At 40.8% G+C, this 22582-nt stretch overlaps 1 protein-coding gene across 2 annotated transcripts; it reads right to left on the bottom strand.

Moving 5' to 3' along the window:
• Positions 1-122: 122 nt before the first annotated feature.
• ampm1 (Methionine aminopeptidase 1) lies at positions 123-22348 on the bottom strand. Of its 2 annotated transcripts, XM_014210580.3 has the most exons (12): positions 22161-22348; positions 20798-20849; positions 20179-20285; positions 19864-19924; positions 8792-8815; positions 7400-7491; positions 7206-7289; positions 6937-7075; positions 3691-3822; positions 1682-1825; positions 1453-1518; positions 123-1308 (listed from the first exon to the last, which is right to left on the bottom strand). In XM_014210580.3, exons 1-12 carry the CDS (start codon positions 22272-22274, stop codon positions 1142-1144), a joined length of 1182 nt encoding a protein of 393 aa, XP_014066055.1. In that variant the 5' UTR covers positions 22275-22348; the 3' UTR covers positions 123-1141.
• Between the last annotated feature and the right edge of the window lie 234 nt (positions 22349-22582).

The raw sequence follows: 22582 nt of genomic DNA, 5'->3' as shown, positions 1-22582 counted from the left end.
AGCATCTAGTGAACGAGTTTCATGTCATTTGCAGTCAGATTCTCATAACTTGCACATCATAGGAAGTAAAAACAAGAAACGCTTAACTTTGAGCTAATGCAAAACAATCAATACTTCAGTGATTATGTTATTACTATTTTAATAATACAGTACTCTGAAAAAGGGTATTAATTCACAGGTCTGTAGTAAACCCAGACTTCTGCTGCAATAGAGCCTTTGGCATTTATACAGTCCTCACCACACTCAAACACAAAAGCATATACGCACACACAACTACAGAACAGCTGTTTATTACTCCCATCAGAAGAAATAAAAAGCTGGCAGAGAAACTGGAAAGACTGGATTAAAATGGAGACTCAAGAGTGTTGCTCAACAGTATATCAAGAATAACAGACATGCGCCTAGACATTATCTGGCATGGTTATTCTTAATTCACACAGATTAAGGCTCAACGCGCTACACCAGGGCAATACCAAACCAGGCCTTGGGGTCCGTCGCACTGCAGACTTTCATCCCGATTCAAACAGGACTTGGGACACCTGGCAAGGAGATTGTGGTCAATCAATGAACCTAAATCAACTAGTTCACTACAAGAGAGAAAAGAAAACTAGCAGTGCTGCAGACCTCAGGACCCAGGTTTGAATAGACCTGCACTACACACTTTAGCAGAACACTGAGCTCAACAGCTCCCCTCTCTGGCCACTCAATAGGACCCAGCTGCCAATTAGGCAACACAGTAAGGTGGCACATGTCTAGAGGTCAAGGAGTCAAACTGAAGCATGACCCTTTCCACACCTCTGCAGTCAAATACGTCAACAGAATCAAAGCTCACAATCAAGGTAAAAATTAAACCTGCTACTGCGCATAAATACACTTTATTTTTTCCTTTTCATCTCCTGATGAGACATTTCTTTTTTAAAACAGCCTCGATAAAACAATCCACACAGTTGATATCATCAGATGTATTCAAGTACTTCCCGTAAATCTTGGAGAACAACACTAAATTCGTGGAACGGTGAGAGCCGGGGGTAGGCAGGCGGGCGGCGTGCCTCAGGTTAGAGGTGTGTATGTGTGATATGACATTGGGGACCAAAGAGAGCTGCCCACGAGACAGTCCGTTCATTGCTGTATCCCCCCCCGTTTAGATTTGGTTGAGGAAGTGGGGACGTCCATTGTCGTCCAGCCGGCGTGTCAGAATGTCACAGCCCGTCTCAGTCACAAGCAAGGTGTGTTCAAACTGGGCGGAACGCTTCCCATCCCGAGTCACAGCTGTCCAGCCATCAGGCCACGTCTCGTCCTGCCAACCACCTACACAGAACACACACAGGTAGCCAGGATTAAGTACACAAGTACAGTATTAAAACACAGGTATAAAATTACCAACCATTACATTAAGCACACACAAACCAAATTACACCCCAAATCTGCTGTCATGTCTCTGAGGACCCTTACCTTCACAGATCATGGGCTCGATGGTGAACACATGGCCAGGCTTCATCACTCCGACCGCTTTGTTTTCTGCAAAGAAAGGTAACCCACCAATTTATACACCTTCCTTCAAAATCCTTTGAGGATTAACGTGTATGTGACCTATAAAATTTGAAGTAGGCTACTATGTTATCTGAGAAAAGGATGTCAATTTCACAAGCGTATTGGTGGAAGGAGACAGAGGGGTACTCACTGGCATAGTGGGGCACGTTAGGAGCAGTGTGGAACAGTTTGTGGATGCCATGGCCACAGTAGCTCCGCACCACAGAGAAGCCGTTAGCCTGGGCATGTTTCTGGATGATGTTACCAAGCTCCCTGTAGCGGATACCAGGCTTTACTAGAGAAGGAAGAGGGGGGGAAAAAAACATTGCGATAGTGACCTAATTGAGACTCGTTCCAGGAAACTAGGCATACGTTGCGTGTCACTACTTCACAGGAGCGACATTTGAATGCAAACTTTATTTATCAAAATGCATTTTGTCAGAAATGCCTTCTGGAACATGTGAACTTTCATGTGCCTTAGTAAGAAATGTGCATTACTTCTGTAAATACAAATAAAATTGATAAATTACGAGCCTAGTTGGTTTAGCCATGGAAAAAGACCGCGACCTTCCTGCTAGCCATGGTTGGCTGAGACAATGAGTCGGCTGAACATGCCGAGAGATGAGTTTGGATTGGCCTGCCATGTAACATGCTTCTGTCTATAATATTACCTGGCCAGTATGTGTAGGTAATCCTTTCGAAACGGGGCTTTTGAAAGATATTAGGTAGAACTGCATAACTGTTGCTCCCCACTTTCTGGAGGACTGAGTTTTGAAATCAGTGGAATTAGAGTATGATAGCTAAGGAAATTCTGGCGGTTTGATTGTAAATATGCAGACGGCGTCGAAAAGAGAGCACACAGAAGGCTGTTGTATAAAAACACCTGTTTTCGGATTACATCTTCAAACTAAGGGTAACCATGGCCTCCGTGACAGAGGGAGAAGCATCCACCCATGTATACAGGTGAGTCTAGCTAGCTCCATTTTTAGATTTGACAAGTTTATAATTTTGTCAGAAAGGCATTTTCATTTCAAGTTAAAGTGTACTGTTAGCCAGCTAACGTTAGCTGGCTGGCTAGCTAGCTAACGTTACGTGTATGATCTGTATGGTAATATTCGTATTGCTAGTTATATTCTAATGTTAGCTAGCTAACATTGAACCTGGTTGGTTAGCTACCTGCAGAATCATGCAGGGTAGTAACGTTAGGAGTTGGGATTATGGTTCATTGTTTAGCTAGCTAGATGTCTAAACAAGACTCCACTATGCAAGAAACTATTTCAATAGAATGTTTATGATGTCACTGTGACAACTGTCGATAGACGTAGCTGGTAAATTTACTCTCGCTATCTACTCCGATTTCTGAGCACTCTCCCGAGTGTGCCAGAGTGCAGAATAACTGACACATTTACAAACGCTCAGCACCCGTTGAATATGGCCGGTGTCAGTAAACTTTGGCAAAAAAAAGTGTAATTAAATAGTTGCCAGCGTCACAATTGCAGTCACCAACGCTCTGGATAACCAGCTCTGCTAGGGCGAGTAAAATGGTCAGAGTGAGCCGTTCTCTCATTTGTAGCTGAAAGTAGCTAGCCAACGTTAGCTTGGGTGCTTAACTGCTGTTAGGTCAGAAAGCTCGGATCAACCCTACTTTTCATCCAGAGTGTCCAATGTGTGCTCTGAACGCTCCGAGAGAGAAATGCTCTCAATTTACAAACGGTCAATCTGACAACACTGGGTTTCCAAACACCCAGAGCACACTTTGGCACTCCAGATTAAATTTACCAACACTCCCGTAGTTTCAACCTTTAGTCTTGAAATCTTTGGTTGTTTAGTACATAGCCTCACATGTGAATCCTTAAAGCTTAAAAGGTTGTGAACGATTCTGAATGCGTGTAAACAAAGAGCTCTCCAGTAGGTGTATCATTCAAGGGCCATTTTCTTAAAAGTGAGGTTACAAGTTTATCAACTTTAAAAAGTACAATTACTTTCCCATTGTTCATCAACTGCAGTGTATGACATACCATTTTCTAGTCTCTACTTTTACTAAATGTAAAAAACACCATTTTTTATTTTGCTACATAAGACCGAATCTAGCCGGTCAGCCACAATTGTTGAAAAAGAAATCTAGTTTATCTTTATCTGACATCAGGTAAGAGATCCTACCTGAGTCGATGGCTTGCATAAGGCATTCGAAGGTGGTCTGGACAAGCTTTTTCGCCCCTTCATCTGCCTCTCCCACAAAGAAGGTCTCGTTGAGATCGCCGTGGAATCCATTGTGGTACACAGTAATATCCACTGCACGAGGGGGGAGAAAGAGATGCTGAACATTAGCAGAAATATATACAGTGCATATAATAAAATAAATTAATGCTTTATCTTGATTAGATTTTTATATATATATGAAATGCCTTTGGCCGGCCGACATTAGAGCTTTTGAGTCTTTTCTGGTAAGTATTTAAAAGCTTTGCATCCCTGGATTGTGCAATATTTTCCCATTATTCTTGACAAAATTCTTCAAATTCTGTCAAGTTGGCTGCGGGATACCTGCTAAATGGTCATTTTCAAGTCTTGCCATAGATTTTTAAGCAAGTTTAAGTCAAAACTAACTAGGCTACGTGAAAACATACCGTCTCTTTGGTAAGCTTCTGTTTTGGGTTATTGTCCTGTTGAAAGGGGAATTCCTCTCCCAGTGTCTGGTGTACTGCGCAGCAGAGCACGAGCAAATGGCTCCGTTTCAAAATGTTGGTGATTCATTTCGTGATGCCAGAGCCCTGCCCCTACCCTAGTTATTGATGAAAAAAAAACAGGCCCTGTGTATAATGTCGGGTCACGCAGGGCTTGGGTCGGGTTAGGAAGGATGACCATCTTTGTAGTGTCTGGGTCATTTCATACAACATCCAGATTAAGTGCAAACTTTACCATGCTTAAAGGGATATTCAGTGTCTGCTTTTTGTTTTACCCACCTACCAATCTGTATGAGGCACTGGGAAAGCTCCCTGGTCTTATATATTAAATCTCCGCTGGAAATTCAAAACACGACGTAGGGACCTTACAGATGCTGTATAAATGGGGTACAGGGGAAGTCATTAAAAAAAACATGTTTACCCTTATTATTTCACACAGAGCGAGTCCAACTTGTTACTCCTTAACTAATTTAGGGTTGCCATAACAAAGGGGTGAATACTTATACAACCAAGATATCGAAGTTGTTCATTTTTATTCATTTGTTAGCATTCATATAATTTAATTTTCACTTTAACATATGTGGATATTTGTGTAGACAAGAGAAAAAAAAATCCCAATTAAATCAATTTGTCACACTTTGTAACAGAGGGATAAATACTTATAATATGCACTGTACATGATAGTGGGCACCATCATGCTCATGAGACCACTTGTCTTGTCAAACCAGGCTGTAAATCAGAGTTTTTTTGGCAGTGTCTCATGGGATCTTTCTGTTGAGAATAGTCCCGTTAGCAGATATATATACAGTGAGGGAAAAAAGTGTTTGATCCCCTGCTGATTTTGTACATTTGCCCACTGACAAAGAAATGATCAGTCTATAATTTTAATGGTAGGTTTATTTGAACAGTGAGGGACAGAACAACAACAAAAAATCCAGAAAAACGCATGTCAAAAATGTTATAAATTGATTTGCATTTTAATGAGGGAAATAAGTATTTAACCCCCTCTCAGTCAGAAAGATTTCTGGCTCCCAGGTGTCTTTTATACAGGTAACGAGCTGAGATTAGGAGTACACTCATAAAGGGAGTGCTCCTAATCTCAGCTTGTTACCTGTATAAAAGACACCTGTCCACAGAAGCAATCAATCAATCAGATTCCAAACTCTCCACCATGGCCAAGACCAAAGAGCTCTCCAAGGATGTCAGGGACAAGATTGTAGACCTACACAAGGCTGGAATGGGCTACAAGGCCATCGCCAAGCAGCTTGGTGAGAAGGTGACAACAGTTGGTGCGATTATTCGCAAATGGAAGAAACACAAAAGAACTGTCAACATCCCTCGGCCTGGGGCTCCATGCAAGATCTCACCTCGTGGAGTTGCAATGATCATGAGAACGGTGAGGAATCAGCCCAGAACTACACGGGAGGATCTTGTCAATGATCTCAAGGCAGCTGGGACCATAGTCACCAACAAAACAATTGGTAACACACTACGACGCGAAGGACTGAAATCCTGCAGCGCCCGCAAGGTCCCCCTGCTCAAGAAAGCACATATACATGCCTGTCTGAAGTTTGCCAATGAACATCTGAATGATTCAGAGGACAACTGGGTGAAAGCGTTGTGGTCAGATGAGACCAAAATGGAGCTCTTTGGCATCAACTCAACTCGCCGTGTTTGGAGGAGAAGGAAGGCTGCCTATGACCCCAAGAACACCATCCCCACCGTCAAACATGGAGGTGGAAACATTATGCTTTGGGGGTGTTTTTCTGCTAAGGGGACAGGACAACTTCACCGCATCAAAGGGACGATGGACGGGGCCATGTACCGTCAAATCTTGGGTGAGAACCTCCTTCCCCTCAGCCAGGGCATTGAAAATGGGTCGTGGATGGGTATTCCAGCATGACAATGACCCAAAACACAACAAAGGAGTGGCTCAAGAAGAAGCACATTAAGGTCCTGGAGTGGCCTAGCCAGTCTCCAGACCTTAATCCCATAGAAAATCTGTGGAGGGAGCTGAAGGTTCAAGTTGCCAAACGTCAGCCTCGAAACCTTAATGACTTGGAGAAGATCTGCAGAGGGGAGTGGGACAAAATCCCTCCTGAGATGTGTGTAAACCTGGTGGTCAACTACAAGAAACATCTGACCTCTGTGATTACCAACAAGGGTTTTGCCACCAAGTACTAAGTCATGTTTTGCAGAGGGGTCAAATACTTATTTCCCTCATTAAAATGCAAATCAATTTATAACATTTTTGACATGCGTTCTTCTGGATTTTTTTGTTGTTATTCTGTCTGTCACTGTTCAAATAAACCTACCATTAAAATTAGACTGATCATTGCTTTGTCTGTGGGCAAATATACAAAATCAGCAGGGGATCAAATACTTTCCCCCCTCACTGTAGGACACAGGCTACATTTTGGCTGAAGTCCTTTAGACTCTTGCTCAATACTAATAACCATTTCTCTTGTCAAACCATGATGTCAGCAAGAGCTCTTTGGCAGTCTGTCTAATGGGAACTAGCCCGTTCTCTATGTGCATCTCAATAGTCTAAAGTCTCTCTCACCTATTTAAACCCCATCATACTCAATGATCTTAAAACACACATTAGGTGAAAGAATATGGAGGATGCCAACTGGGGATTTATAATTCACCTGTCCAGTTAATTCAAGTAAGTAACGGTGAAGGGACAGATGAGGAAGCCACTTTTTGCCCTTGGGAAACCTACCGTTGAGGATATCCCCATCCACCAGACGTCTCCTGTCTGGGATGCCGTGGCAGATGACCTCATTGACTGACGTGCAGCAGGACTTGGGAAAGTTGTAGTAGTTGAGAGGGGAGGGGTAACAGTTTCTTTCTGTGCAGGCCTGGAGGAAGGAAGTACTTACACGTCAACGATCAAGATGAGGGAGAGAGGAGGAATGAGTGAAAAAGGAAGAGAGCGACAGGAGAAAGTGAGTGGATGGGAAAGAGGGAAAAGGAGGCTAGTGTCTTTACCAGGTGCACAGTGTGGTCAATCTCCTCCGTGGTCATGCCAGGTTTCACCATCAGGGCAGCGATGTCAAGCACCTCTCGGGCCAGCTACAAAAGAGAGAAATAGACTTTGCATTTCAAAACCACTGTTTTTAAAACTGTTTGAGTATATTATTAACTGCAACAGCGAAAGGTTAAAAAACAATTTAATATTTTACCTTAGACACAACTCTCATGCCTTCGATGTCTTCGGCAGGAAGGATCTTGATCTGTGAAGTGCCCTTCAAAGACTGCTCCGACTCAGACATGCCTTAAAAAAAATAAAAATAAAAACAAGCGAAAAGAATGGGCATACTGGCCTCATTTTAACGTCACCATTCTATCCATACACCAACTCACCCTGACCAGCTTTCCATTAAACTGAGTCAAAGAACGTCACTCAGTCCAGTCTGACTATCACTCAAAACAGACTACCAGTCTACTGACTCAACCACTTCATGCATCTGCCCAAAAAAGTTGTTATGCTACTGGAAAGAGCTTAAAAGGGATACTTTGGCATTTCGGCAAATGAGGCCCTTTGTCTACTTCCCCATAGTCCGATGAACTAGTGGATATCATTTTTATGTCTCGGTCTCCAGTATGAAGGAAGTTCGAGGTAGTTTGCAAGCCAATGCTAACTAGCGTTAGCGCAACGACTGGAAGTCTATGGTATCTACTAGCATAGACTTACACACAACAAAAAAAGATCAGAATTGGGCTGCCTATGTAAAACAACTTTTGAAGCCCACATACTCACAGAATAGATTCACTGCATTAAATTAAAGTAGACACCAAACGTCCTCACCTAACCTGGCTATATGAGAGAAAAGGAATACACTATATCACAGCACGTCACAAGGATGTAGTCCTACACAAGTCGACCAAGGGGCATGATAATATTTATCTGCAGACCTGAAGCCATAACTAAATTCAGCGGCGCTCCAAATCAACCTCTGCCCCTTACACCAAAAACCTGCAACGCTGAAAGGATCCTTTTCCGGCCGAGTGGAATTCTCTATATTGCTTACTCCTATGGAAATATTTCAGAGCCACAATTCTATGGCATGGGGGCCTTTTTTATTGACATAGGCATACAGTTATTCTGGTTGAGCCACATGGTTAGACTATTTTCATTGAAAAGGCCCATGTCATTCTTCTTGTACAGTTAGCTGGTTATCAGATCACAACACCAAACAATGTATAGACCACAGCATTGACATGAGCGTCACAATCGGTGTAGGTAACATCACTGAAGCATGAGCCACAACCACATCAGTATGTTTATCAACCACTTAGCAGAGACAACATGATTACTGTACAAAACCCCCATCACGATGATAAAATACAGACCATAGCTCTAATGCAGCAGCAAAAGATGAATGAAAACAATGCCATGCAGAAACACAATATCTTTGACCATGCTTCTGTTTCCTGCCTGATGTCCGCAGATGGAGACATACAAAAGAAACAAAAAAACAAAAGAGGTATACAACAAGAGCAGCGACAGTGTGTGGTTATGTGCTGCACAGATGGGGGGGATAAGGGATTGTTGTGGGTGGGGTAGGACGTACCTGCCATAAGACCCACTTCTGCTGCTGAAGTGATGAGTAGAAAAGAGCTTCAGACACCAGCCTATCCCACTCAAACATGCGAGCACACACACACACACACACACACACCCCCCCCCCCCCCCCTCTTAAAACTCACACTCAGAAGCACTTGCATACATAGCCAGACAAAAAAAAGTGGGAATGACCATGGGATCGACCAAAACGAATACACTTTTATCAGAAGGTAGCAAATGTATAAAGGAATGCCATTGTTTAAGCTACAGTTTGTCTACAGACTAAGCAGAGGTAAAAAGTTATTCTAGGGTAAAGTTAACTCGTTTAATGGATTGAGTTGGAGTCAATTTCATTTCAATTTAATCAATTAAGGACAGAATGTTTTAATTGGACAGAGTTCAAGTGCTATAGACCCAAAACCTTGCTAAGAAGCTAGCAAAAAGACAAAGGCACCTGCTACAACAGCCATCTACTGTAATATACAAAGGAATTCATCCCGTTTACTTGTTTGCAGAGATGAAATATTAATGTGTACAATACTGAGTTGCAGTTCAACAATGGGTTGTTTGTACTCTGAACCAACAGAGAAAGCCTAGGGGTAGATCAAATATGCTATTGCGCAGACGATCCCACTAGCCAGGGTCACACTGTGTAGACTAGACTCAGGACGTCAGGAAGCGATCCGATGTCATTAACAATGAACAGCACTGTGGCAGACTCAAATCAAATTTTATTGGTCGCATACACATATTTAGCAGGTGTAGCTTAATGCTTCGGTTCCTAGCTCCAACAGACTGTCTGGCAATTAATGATGGGCAAGGACAGCAAAGCAAAAATCGACAGTTGTGCTGCTTATGGTTATATTTAACCCAGCCAAGCTGTATGAGGTCTAGATTTTTTACATTTCAAAGTGCCCAGAAATCTAGGTTACATTCTAATTTTGACAAGTCTGCAATGCAGAGATCAGCAGAACTGGGAAGTGACTGATGTGAAATGGGTTATGAGTAAAGTTATTAAACTCTTTGGGCTGGGAGGCAGTAGTTTCACATTCGGATGAAAAGCGTGCCCAGAGTAAACTGCCTGCTACTCAGGCCCAGAAGCTAAGATATGCATATTATTAGTAGATTTGGATAGAAAACAGTCTGAAGTTTCTAAAACTGTTTGAATGTCTGAGTATAACAGAACTCATATGGCAGGCAAAAACCTGAGAAAAATCCAACCAGGAAGTGGGAAATCTGAGGTTTGTAGTTTTTCAAGTGATTGCCTATCCAATAGTGTAAATTTGGTCAGATTACACTTCCTAAGGCTTCCACTAGATGGCAACAGTCCTTAGAAGTTGTTTCAGGCTTCTATTGTGAAAGGGGACCGAATAAGAGCACTCTAAGCAGATGGCCCAGGTGAAAGCCTTTAGTTTAGTCCGTTCCCTTTCATTTCTAAAGACAAAGGAATTGTCCGGTTGGAATATTATTGAAGATTTATGATAAAAAAATCCTAAAGATTGATTCTATACATCGTTTGACATGTTTCTACAAACTGTAATGGAACTTTTTTTACTTTGTCTGGACTTAGTGCCCGCGCCTTGTGCATTTGGAATAGTGATCTGAACGCGCAAACAAAAAGGAGGTATTTGGACATAAAGATTAACTTTATCGAACATTTATTGTGGAACTGGGATTCCTGGGAGTGCATTCTGATGAAGATCAAAGGTAAGTGAATATTTATAACACTATTTCTGACTTCTGTTAGCTCCACAACATGGCGGGTATCTGTAAGGCTTGTTTTGGTGGCTGAGCGCTGTACTCAGATTATCGCATGGTGTGCTTTCACCGTAAAGCTTTTTTGAAATCTGACACAGCAGTTGCATTAAGGAGAAGTTTTTCTATAATCCTATGCATAACACTTGTATCTTTCATCAAAGTTTGAGTATTTCTGTAAATTGATGTGGCTCTCTGCAAAATCACCGGATGTTTTGGAAGCAAAACATTACTGAACATAACGCACCAATGTAAACTGAGATTTTTGAACTTTATCGAACAAAACATACATGTATTGTGGAACATGAAGTCCTGAGTGCCATCTGATGACGATCAAAGATTAGTGACTAACTTTGGTCTAAAGGCCAGTTTTATTGCTTCTTTAATCAGTACAACCGTTTTCAGCTGTTCTAACATAATTGCAAAAGAGTTTTCTAATGTTCAACTAGCCTTTTAAAATGATAAACTTGGATTAGCTAAGAACATGCGATTGGAACACAGGAGTGAAGGTTGCTGATAATTGGCCTCCATACACCTATGAAGACATTACATAAAAATCAACCGTTTCCAACTGCAAAAGTCATTTACAACATTAACAATGTCTACACTGTTTTTCTGATCAATTTGATGTTATTTTAATGGACAACATTTTTTGCTATTCTTTCAAAAACAAGGACATTTCTAAGTGACGCCAAACTTTTGAATGGTAGCGCAGGCATTTTAACATCAGTCGAAATGAGAGTACTTGTTGCAGCTTTAGAAAGGTTGTGGGATCATAGCCAAATTAACGCATGGAGTTCCCATCATATCATGTTCCAACATTGAAATTGCCAGCAAAATGGAGCTCTTTTGGCTGGCCTTACACAAGATGTGGCTAGGGTTGCAAAGGGTCGGAAACTTTCTGGTCAATTTCAGGAATTTTGAGTACATTTTCCATGGGAAGTTAAACCTGGGAATTTTGCTTAAATATATCAAAAAACGTTAGCTTAAACAGTGAACCTTTTTTGTGGGATACACAAGGCAATTCTAGGTCTTGTGACATATTTTGTTTAAACTATCCCCAATTCAATGGAATTGCAACTCTCTGCGTGCACAGTGCATTCTTCCATCACAGCTGATTCTCAAGATCTTGCACACTAATGAGATGCTATTAAGCCCACACTACTACACTGTCTGAGCCAAGGACTCATGCTTTCTGGTAAGTTTTGATTACAATACTGTGTGGGGTGAATATATTCTATATGACATACATCATTTTTTTGTTAACTAGTAAATAGTAGTCAACAGCAAAGTGTGTTTAAATCATTTCTAACAATTCCTGCTAGTTAGTTTTTGCTTCCATGTGAGTTTTAGCTTGCTTGAGCCTGCTAACTGAGTGTTAATTCACCTGTTTCCATACATGTTCCATTTTAAAACATTGATCTTACAAAGGAGTTGTTTAATCTAACTGCTTAACTATTTATCTGTACATGGAATTGTATTTTTTATTTTACTCATTTTTTTCAAATCTTTACAGGAAAATGCCACGGGCACCATCTGATGTGTGGAGACATTTCACTGCAGCTAATGTAGAAGGAAAAGCTGTGTACCTTTGCAAATACTGTGCTAAATCATATGTGAAGACTGCCACAAAGATGCAGAATCATCTGGCCAAGTGCATAAAGTTCCCTCAGCGCTCACAACGAGCAACCTCTGACAAAAGTCCCTCTACTTCTATTCGAGGTGAAAATGATGAATCAGACACCTTATCGATAGCAACAGCTCATGGTCCTCCTGGAATCAGATTTTTTTGACTCAATGGAGGAACGTAGTCAGAGAAATGCTGATGAATGTCTTGCTCGAGCTGTATATGCAACTGGTTCACCTCTGATGCTCATAGGCGTGTATTGGAAGAGATTTCTGAATGCTCTTCACCCAGCATGCACCCCTCCAACCAGACATGCTTTATCTACTCATTTGCTGGATGTAGAATTCAGAGTTCAAGTGAAGGTCAAGCAGACTGAGAAAGCAGACTGTATTGCAACCATCTCTGATGGGTGGTCAAATGTTTGTGGGCAAGGAATAATTAACCTGTTGGGGCTAGGGGGCAGTATTTTCACGGCTGGATAAAAAAACGTACCCGATTTCATCTGGTTACTAATCCTACCTAGTAACTAGAATATGCATATACTTATTATATATGGATAGAAAACACCCTAAAGTTTCTAAAACTGTTTGAATGGTGTCTGTGAGTATAACAGAACTCATTTGGCAGGCAAAACCCTGAGACATTTTCTGACAGGAAGTGGATACCTGATGTGTTGAATTACCTTTAAGCCTATGCCATTGAAACACACAGGGGTTGATTAATGTTTTGGCACTTCCTATTGCTTCCACTAGATGTCACCAGCCTTTACAAAGTGTTTTGAGTCTTTTACTGTGAGATCTGACCGAACAAGAGCCATGGAACGGTGATGGCAGATTAGACTCTGGCGCGCGAGTTCATGTTGGGTACCCTCGTTCCAATACGTTATAAAAGAGAATGCATTCGTCCACCTTGAATATTATTCATGTTCTGGTTAAAAAAGGCACTAATGATTTATGCTATACAACGTTTGACATGTTTGAACGAACGTAAATATATTTTTTCCCCTCGTTCATGACGAGAAGTCCGGCTGGCTTAGATCATGTGCTAACAACACGGAGCTTTTTGGATATAAATGATGAGCTTTTTTGAACAAAACTACATTCGTTATGGACCTGGGATTCCTGGAAGTGACATCTGATGAAGAGAATCAAAGGTAATGGATTATTTACATAGTATTTTCGATTTTAGATCTGTATAGCAAAGCATATTTTTCTGGGCGCAGTGCTCAGATTATTGCAAAGTGTGATTTCCCAGTAAGGTTATTTTTAAATCTGGCAAGTTGATTGCGTTCAAGAGATGTAAATCTATAATTCTTTAAATGACAATATAATATTTTACCAATGTTTTCTAATTTTTATTATTTAATTTGTGGTGCTGACCTGACTGCCGGTTATTGGAGGGAAACGATTTCCTCAACATCAACGCCACAGTAAAACGCTGTTTTTGGATATAAATATGAACTTGATAGAACTAAAAATGCATGCATTGTCTAACATAATGTCCTAGGAGTGTCATCTGATGGAGATTGTAAAAGGTTAGTGCATCATTTTAGCTGGTTTTATGGTTTGGTGACGCCCGTCTTTGAATTGACAAAACATTACACACAGCTATTGTCAATGTACTCTCCTAACATAATCTAACTTTATGCTTTCGCCGTAAAACCTTTTTGAAATCGGACAACGTGGTTAGATTAAGGAGATGTTTATCTTTCAAAGGGTGTAAGATAGTTGTATGTTTGAAAAATTTGAATTTTGACATTTATTTGGTTTCAAATTTGCCGCTCTTGAAATGCACCTGCTGTTGATAGGGTGCACCACGGGTGGCACGCTAGCGTCCCACATAGCCCCAAGAAGTTAACTACATCATCTCCACCCCTCAACCAGTATTCTACAAGAGCACATACACAAGGGACAACAGACACACCGGTCTCTACATTGCAGATGAGCTGAAGGCAGTCATCAATGACCTTGGACGCACTGGTGACAGAATGCTGCGAACATGAAGGTTGCTTGGTCTAAAGTGGAGTCCTTCCCTCACATCACACCCAATGGCTGTGCTGCTCATGCATTGAATCTGAACCTCAAGGACATCATGGCACTGAAAACAGTGGATACACTCTACAAGAGAGCCAAGGAAATGGTTAAGTATGTGAAGCGTCATCAAGTTATAGCAGCAATCTACCTCACCAAGCAAAGTGAGAAGAATAAGAGCACCACATTGAAGCTGCACAGCAACACCCGTTGGGGTGGTGTTATCATGTTTGACAGTCTCCTGGAGGGGAAGGAGTATCTCCAAGAAATGGTCATATCACAGTCTGTCAATATGGACAGCCCCATCAAGAGGATCCTCCTGGATGATGCATTTTGAGAGAGTGGTAAGCAGCCTGAAACTCCTGGATGAGAGCAAGGTTCTTGGCAGTCTGGCAAAGTACAGTTCCAAGCAAGAGCTTTGGGATGAAGATGCAATATGGCAGTCGTACCAACATATCTCATCAGTCACCTGGTGGAAGAGACTTTGTGGATCTGAGGCTCTTTCCCGTTGCCTCCATCATCCTCCAAATCCCACCAACATCAGCCGCCTCAGAGCGCAACTGGTCCTTGTTTGGGAACACACACACACCAAAGCACGCAACAGGCTGACCAATACAAAGGTTGAAAAATTGGTGGCTTTTTTAGGCTTTTTGAGCCTGACAATGAGCCATCCTCAACAAGGTTGCAAAGTGACAGTGAAGATGAGGCCTCAGAGTTTGATGTCCAAGAGGGGGACATTGACGAGGTCCAGGGAGAAGACATGGAAGCCTGAGAAGAAGACAACCAAAGCTTTAGTTTCTCGACTATGATTTTACAGATGTTGAAAACGTTTTTGGGACATGCGATGGATCATTAAATATTCCCTTTTGTTGTTCAGTGAAATCCTCCCATGTGAAGAGCCAACTCATTTAATTAAAGTTGAATTCGTAACTAAATTGCTTTTTAAAATTCTATTGGAAGGATTTAATCATTTGCAATTATGTCTACTTATGATAAACCTTTTACCTTATGTTTCTGTCTTCATATGATAAATATATCTAATGCAAAAAACATTACATTTAAATGATATTAATAGCCATATATTCCCGTTAATTCCCATGGAAAGTTTCTACCTCCGAAAATAAAATGTGCAACCCTAGATGTGGCTGCAACTAAAATGGCAGACTGATCTGATGACGAAGTCCTAATTAAACTGATGTTCAACTTCAATTCATTGGCGCTATGAAGAATAGTTTAGCCATTAATCATTGATAGCCTAATATATACTTTTGGTGAATTTACAAGGCAGTTACAGATTACCAAGAGATAGGCAGACAGCCTACGCGCGCGGTTCTGACTGACAGAATGGATGCTCAGCCTAGAGGTTCCCATGGTTACAACAAGAATGACCAGCTTTAGTGGAATCTAGGGCTTGGGCAGTAACCCATTTTCTATGACTGATACTGTATGTCAGGTGAGATGTAAACATAGAAACATCAATACTTTTCTGGGAAGCGTTGTTCCGATCTTTTTTGATACTAGATCATGAAAAACGGTTCGGCACTAGATTTGTCTTTACTTTGGGCACTTCTCTCAAATGTGTCTCACGGATCAAGTCTGTTTATCAGCGCAGCCGACCTCTTATTATAGTGCGCACTGTGCCTTCACTTACTCATTGCTAGCCTGCACTGGGAGTCTGGGCTGCATTATGTTAGCTCCCCAATCATGCTGCACTGAAGTTAACCTCTCTGGGGTATGTGGGACGTGACCGTCCCACCTGCGGGACACACTATTCAACAGCCAGTGAAATAGCAGGGCGCCAAATTCAAAACGACAAAAACCTCAATTCAAATTTCTCAATCATACAACTATTATATCCCATTTTAAAGATGAGATTCTCATTAATCCAACCACATTGTCCGATTTCAAAAAGGCTTTAGGGCGAAAGCATAATATTAGATTATGTTAGCACATCACCTTGACAAGAAAAACCTCAGCCATTTTCCAAGCAAGAAGAGGCGTCAAAAAACAGAAATACAGCTAAAATTAATCACTAACCTTTGATGATCTTCATCAGATGGCACTCATAGGACTTCATGTTACACAATACATGCATGTTTTGCTCGATCAAGTTCATATTTATATCCTAAAACCCCATTTTACATTGGCGCATGATGTTCAGAAAATGTATTGCCTCCAACATTTCCAGTGAATGAGCACATCAATTTACAAAAATACTCATCATAAACGTTGATAAACTTTACAACAGTTATTGAAAGAATTATAGATACACTTCTCCTTAATGCAACCGCTGTGTCAGATTTCAAAACAGCTTTACGGCGAAAGCACATTGCTCAATATTCTGAGTACAGAGCTCATCCGTCAAAGCAAGCTATACAGTTACCCGCCAAGTTCTGGAGTCAAAAAAAAGTCAGAAACAGTATTATAAATCTTCACTTACCTTTGTTGATCTTCGTCGGAATGCACTCCCAGGACTCCCACAAGAAATGTTCCTTTTGTTCGCTAAACTCCATATTTATGTCCAAATACCTCCATTTGTTTGCGCGTTCAGTCGAGTTATCCAAATGCGCCATGCTCGCACATTTTGTTGAGACGAAAAGTCCAAGAAGTTATACTACAGTTTGTAGAAACATGTCAAACGATGTATAGCATCAATCTTTAGGATGTTTTTATCATACATCTTCGATAATATTCCAACCGGACAAATCCTTTGTCTTCAGAAAGGAAAAAGAAAGCACCTCGCGCTGACAGCCACGCGCATGAATGATCTAATGGCACTCTGGTTGAACTGACTGACATTCCCTTCCAGGTCACAGTAGAAGCCTGTAACAACGTTCTAAAGACTGTTGACATCTAGTGGAAGCCTTAGGAACTGCAAAATGACCCCGAAGTCACTGTAGTTTGAATAGGGAATCAATTAAAAAAACTACAAGCCTCAGATTTCCTGGTTGGATTTTTCTTCCTGGTTGGATTTTTCTCAGGGTTTTGCCTGCCATATGAGTTCTGTTATACTCACAGACATTCAAACAGTTTTAGAAACTTCAGAGTGTTTTCTATCCACATCTACTAATAATATGCATATCCTACCTTCTGAGTCTGAGTAGCAGGCAGTTTAATTTGGGCACGCCTTTCATCCGGACGTCAAAATACTGCCCCCTACCCTAGAGAAGTTAACAAACTTGAATAATGCAACACTGCATGTAGAAATGTTGAAACTGTTAATTACTGTTCGCAAAACTATGTCCATACAAGCTTGAACACTTTACAACGCAAGATGATATCAGTAGCTTCCAGCTTTATAGGCTAACTTTCCTTGCTAGATGACAGCTAAAGCTAACATAAATTCACTGTCCTAGTACTTTGTGATAATGTGCAAACCACAATGCAAAATGTGCTGATTTCAAAGCCAATTGCCACCAAAACTATTCATTCACTTATTTGGTCTCTTGTTCACATCTCTCCCAAAGATGATCTATTGCTTCAGTGAATTGACTGTGTTGCGATGTGCCACCCCCACTCATGAAGTCATTACTTGTTAATGAGACAGCGCACATTTTTGTAAAAGAAGCTCCTTCTACGCAAATGCTGTTGATAAAATAAGTCACAAATCAAAGGGAAACAGATTGTCATCTGTAGCCCCATGTAATCAGCCGCACAAGCGCAATAACGCAATGCATGCACACAGTCCTATTGAATATGCATTCACCTGTATTGTGGATAGGCATAGGCTACATCTTGATGTACTCAGTTTAAGAGATATACCATATTGTTAGATTGGTAAAAACCAAGTAAAATTAATTGTATGAATGTAGTTGTTCCATGGCTGTCAAATGTCGACATAAAAAAAAAACAAAAAAAACATTGAATGTAATGATATTGGGGCGGCAGGTAGCCTAGTGGTTAGAGCGTTGGGCCAGTAACCGAAAGATTGCTGGATCGAATCCCTGAGTTAACAAGGTAAAAAATCTGTCATCCATGGCATCGTTTTTGTTTTGAGTATCATGATGTTATTGACTATTGTGATACAAAACCTGGTATCGAAGTCAATATGATGGTTTCACGACAACACTATTTCTAGGTATAGTACTGGGTATTGACTAGAGGTCGACCGATTAATCGGCATGGCCGGTTAATTAGGGCCGATTTCAAGTTTTCATAACAATCGGTAATCAGCATTTTTGGATGCCGATTACATTGCATTCCACGAGGAAACTGTGTGGCAGGCTGACAACCTGTTACGTGAGTGCAGCAAGGAGCCAAGGTAAGTTTAATGCTAGCTAGCAACTTATCTTATAAAAATAATCTTAACAGAATCACTAGTTAACTACACATAGTTGATATTACTAGGTTAACTAGCTTGTCCTGCGTTGCATATAATCAATGCGGTGCCTGTTAATTTCTCATCGAATCACAGCCTACTTCGCCAAACAGGTGATGATTTAACAAAGGCGCATTCACGAAAAATGCACAATCGTTGCATGAATGTACCTAACCATAAACATCTTTTGCCTTTCATAAAATCATAAAATCAATAAACAGAAATAAATATTTTTTTTAAACCTGCATATTTAGTTAAAAGAAATTCATGTTAGCAGGCAATATTAACTAGGGAAATTGCGTCACTTCTCGTGTTCATTGTACACAGAGTCAGGGTATATGCAACAGTTTGGGCCGCCTGGCTCTTTGCAAACTAATTTGCCAGAATTTTACATAATTATGACATAACATTGAAGATTGTGCAATGTAACAGCAATATTTAGACTTCAGGTTGCCACCCGTTTGATAAAATACGGAACGGTTCCGTATTTCACTGAAAGAATAAACTTTTTCTTTTTCGAAATTATAGTTTCCGGATTTGACCATATTAATGACCAAAGGCTCGTATTTCTGTGTTTATTATAATTACCTCTATGATTTGATATTTGATAGAGCAGTCTGACTGAGCGGTGGTAGGAAGTAGCAGACTCGTAAGCATTCATTCAAACATTACTGCGTTTGCCAGCAGCTCTTAGCAATGCTTGATCACAGCTCTGTTAATGACTTCAAGCCTATCAACTCCTGAGATTAGGCTGGCAATACTAAAGTGCCTATTAGAACATCCAATAGTCAAAGGTATATGAAATACAAATGGTATAGAGAGAAATAGTTGACGCATCATAATTCCTATAATAACAGCAGCCTAATATTTCTTTACTGGGAATATTGAAGAACTGGGAATATTGAACCACCAGCTTTCATATGTTCTGAGCAAGGAACTTAAACGTTAGCTTTTTTACATGGCACATAGTGCACTTTTACCTTCTTCTCCAACACTGTTTTTGAAATATTTAAACCAAATTGAGCATGTTTCATTATTTATTTGAGACTAAAAAGATTTTATGTATTATATTGAGTTAAAATAAGTGTTCATTCAGTATTGTTGTAATTGTCATTATTTCATATATATAAAAATAAAAAAATGGCCGATTAATTGGTATGAAAAATCATAATCGGTCGACGTCTAGTATTGACAGTGTAAATTTTCCTTGGATAAAGTGTAATGTTTCAATATCAACACAACTCATGACAAAGAATACTAGCTTTGAGAAGATTTTCAAATAGACACCAAAGGATTTCATAATAATTAAAAGCAACTGGAGGCTGTTTGTCTAAGAGGAGTAGCGTTACCTAGTGGATGATCAGCATAGTCAGGTCTTTGGATGTCACTGGGGACAGTCCTCATCGGAGTCTACATGGGGGAACCAATGACAACAGAGATTGATTATATGGAGCTTACAGAAGCAACCAACGATTACAGACATGATTACACAACTCCCGGGGGCTAATGAGTAAACTTACACAAAGCTTGTGTGGTTTATGTCTATTAATCATGTTATGTGACATTAGTTGAACTACTATGTAGCTAAGAAAAAAATATCCTACATAAAAGCTCATATCAGCACATTAGCACCATTTAGAAATGTACAAGAAAGGTGTTTTTACGAGTGGGTAGTGAGGGCGTAGTTTGCCCGTGTAGCGGTAGCCAGGCCATGGGTCTGTGTTGGTGTCTGTCTCCACGCAGTTCTTTGTCTCATCCTGGTTATCCTCCTCTGCAAAAACAATGTAATTTAGGTCATCTGATTTGGCACCATTGTGAAAGATCACAGTTCGTCTAGTGTGTATACGTGAACATCTAAGGCAGGTGGGCACGCTTAGCCTATGAGGGCCAAGTGTGGGTACAGGTTTTTGTTCCAACCAAGCAGTAAAATGCCCAAATCTACTAACAAAATAAATAATTGCCTTTAATGGTGACATTGTTTCGTTGAATCAGGTGTGTTGCTGCCCTCTCGGGTTGTCCGCCCCTGCTCTAATGGCTTGTACTGATTGCAGTGTCTCATCCATTTTGAATGGCTACACCATTGCTCTATTCCACCATAAAAAAAATAGAGGATGGAAAAGCTTGGGCAATTATGTGGGCTTTCACCTATTCTAGGCTTTCAGATGATAGGTCAGGTAAGAATGGGAACAATGACAAACGCCATGAAGGGACATTGTGGTCTGTTTGAAAAATGATTTGGAAAGGAGTAAGCCTATGTGATAGAATATTGCTGAGGATACATACTTGCTTTTTTGTGCAGCTGCTTGTGAGTGGCCCAGCTCCCTTTGAAGCACTCCTGAATGAGAGGACATGGAGAGGAGAGAGAAATACATGACTCAGTACACCAGGGATGTACAGGTGTCAATGGCAGCAGTGTCTGCTGGTTGTTGGTTTTCACTGGCCCTAATTGCGGAATCAATTCCTCATATCGACTGGGAGTTGTGCATCCCTGCTCAATATTAAAGGCAGATGGAGTGAAACCAATGGGCTCTGAATTTCACAAGTTACATAAACCACTTTCGTTTCCAACAGTGTCATTGAGAAACGCTGCCATTTAGGCTAGTCGAACTGGCAATAAGACATACAAGGCTAAGATATAACTTTCTTTCAAAACTAGGTCAATGGCCATTTGGCCATGGCTAATTTCTCCGTTGTTCAATTAATGGATTTTCTTTGCTGACCAATAGAATATGGAAAGAGTAGTGGGGTTAAAATATCCCTTAGAATGCAACTTGCCTCATGGCTCTGGGCGGGATAGAGGCTCTGACAGAGCTGCCTGTGTGGAACGTCGCAGCAGATCCACCTAGCCATCTGTATCAGCCCAAAAAAAATCTAGGCCTACCCTGCCAGAGAAGTTTAAGCTTTAAACTACTTACACTGCCTTTTATCCTTATCTCTAATGATACACAGCTAAACTGCCACTTGGCCCTGCATCCTTGGCAATTTCAATGATAGTATCCCATTCTAACATACTCTTAGTTACCCATTGGTAATGGTATGCATTCATTTAACAACGTTCAAAGTTGCTCAACATTTCACACAAGCAAGCCACAGGTGGTTTACAGCCAGGCCAGGGGCAGAGGAATCAAATGAATGGATATGGCTAGTTAACGTTACATCAGCGTGTAGAACGCATACCTCAGTTAGCCAAACAAGGAAGAGCTATTTAACCATTTCATTCATTGCAACAAACAATGTCATTGAGCAAGTTAGGCTATCTAGCCAGCTAACGTTAATTTGTTAGACTTCGCAAACTTGATGCTCAGATAAACTCACGGACTTAACGTACGCTAGTAGCTAGCTAGTAACAAACTTACTAGTAAACCCGTAAAGAAAACTTTATAACGAGCATTTTTCATACATGATTATAACATTAGTTATTGACTTCCTAGATAATGTATTTGCAAAGCGTTACTTTTTAGCTAACGTTAGGGTTTTATGCAGAAAATTGCTTGTAAGTTAGCTTCATGTGCTAGGCTAGCTAAAGGGGTGTGAGGAAACTCAATCAGGGCCGTTATGTTACCTCGTGATGAATTATGTATTGCTGGGCCGCTGTGTATCATGTCAGACCCCTCGCTAACTGAATGAATTACAAAATGAATGTTACCTGAGAGCAGAAGTATGAGCCTTGGATCCCCAGCTTGATGCAGGTTGGACATTGAAGTTTGGCCTTGCTGCTACAGCCTTCAGTTTCGCATTCCCGAGCCTCGATAGCCGCCATGCCTGCAGTCTGGAGGGGTGGAGACTGGGGAGTGGACTGGACGATCTGTCAGCTGGAGAGAACCTCGCGAGCGCTGCCTGTGCACATAATTAGGAGAAATTCAACATGTAGTTCTGACCTTGGCTGGCTATTTTATATGCTGAAATAAAGTATATTTGTGTGTTCACCATAAAAATAGTTGGCGTTTACAATAAGATTGTGTATTGACTGTGCGCACAAGTAATAAAATGTCTGATTAGTTTACACAATACAATCATATGTATATTCAATTGTTTTATTCGCTTCTTTTATGACTATTATTACGTGTC

This window comes from Salmo salar, chromosome 09 (assembly GCF_965601325.2).
Source record: "Salmo salar chromosome 09, fSalSal1, whole genome shotgun sequence".
NCBI lineage: Eukaryota > Metazoa > Chordata > Actinopteri > Salmoniformes > Salmonidae > Salmo > Salmo salar.
Note: the sequence above shows the minus strand (reverse complement) of the source record. Positions and strands in the feature narration are given on the sequence as shown.

Coding starts and splice junctions, on each gene's coding strand:
- ampm1 (XM_014210580.3), bottom strand. CDS start 22,274: ATGGCGGCTATCGAGGCTCGGGAATGCGAAACTGAAGGCTGTAGCAGC. Junction 7,290..7,399: donor GCATGAGAGTTGTGTCTAAG/GTAAAATATTAA, acceptor TCTCTTTTGTAG/CTGGCCCGAGAGGTGCTTGA. Junction 3,823..6,936: donor GGATGGGGATATCCTCAACG/GTAGGTTTCCCA, acceptor CCCCTCGTGCAG/TGGATATTACTGTGTACCAC.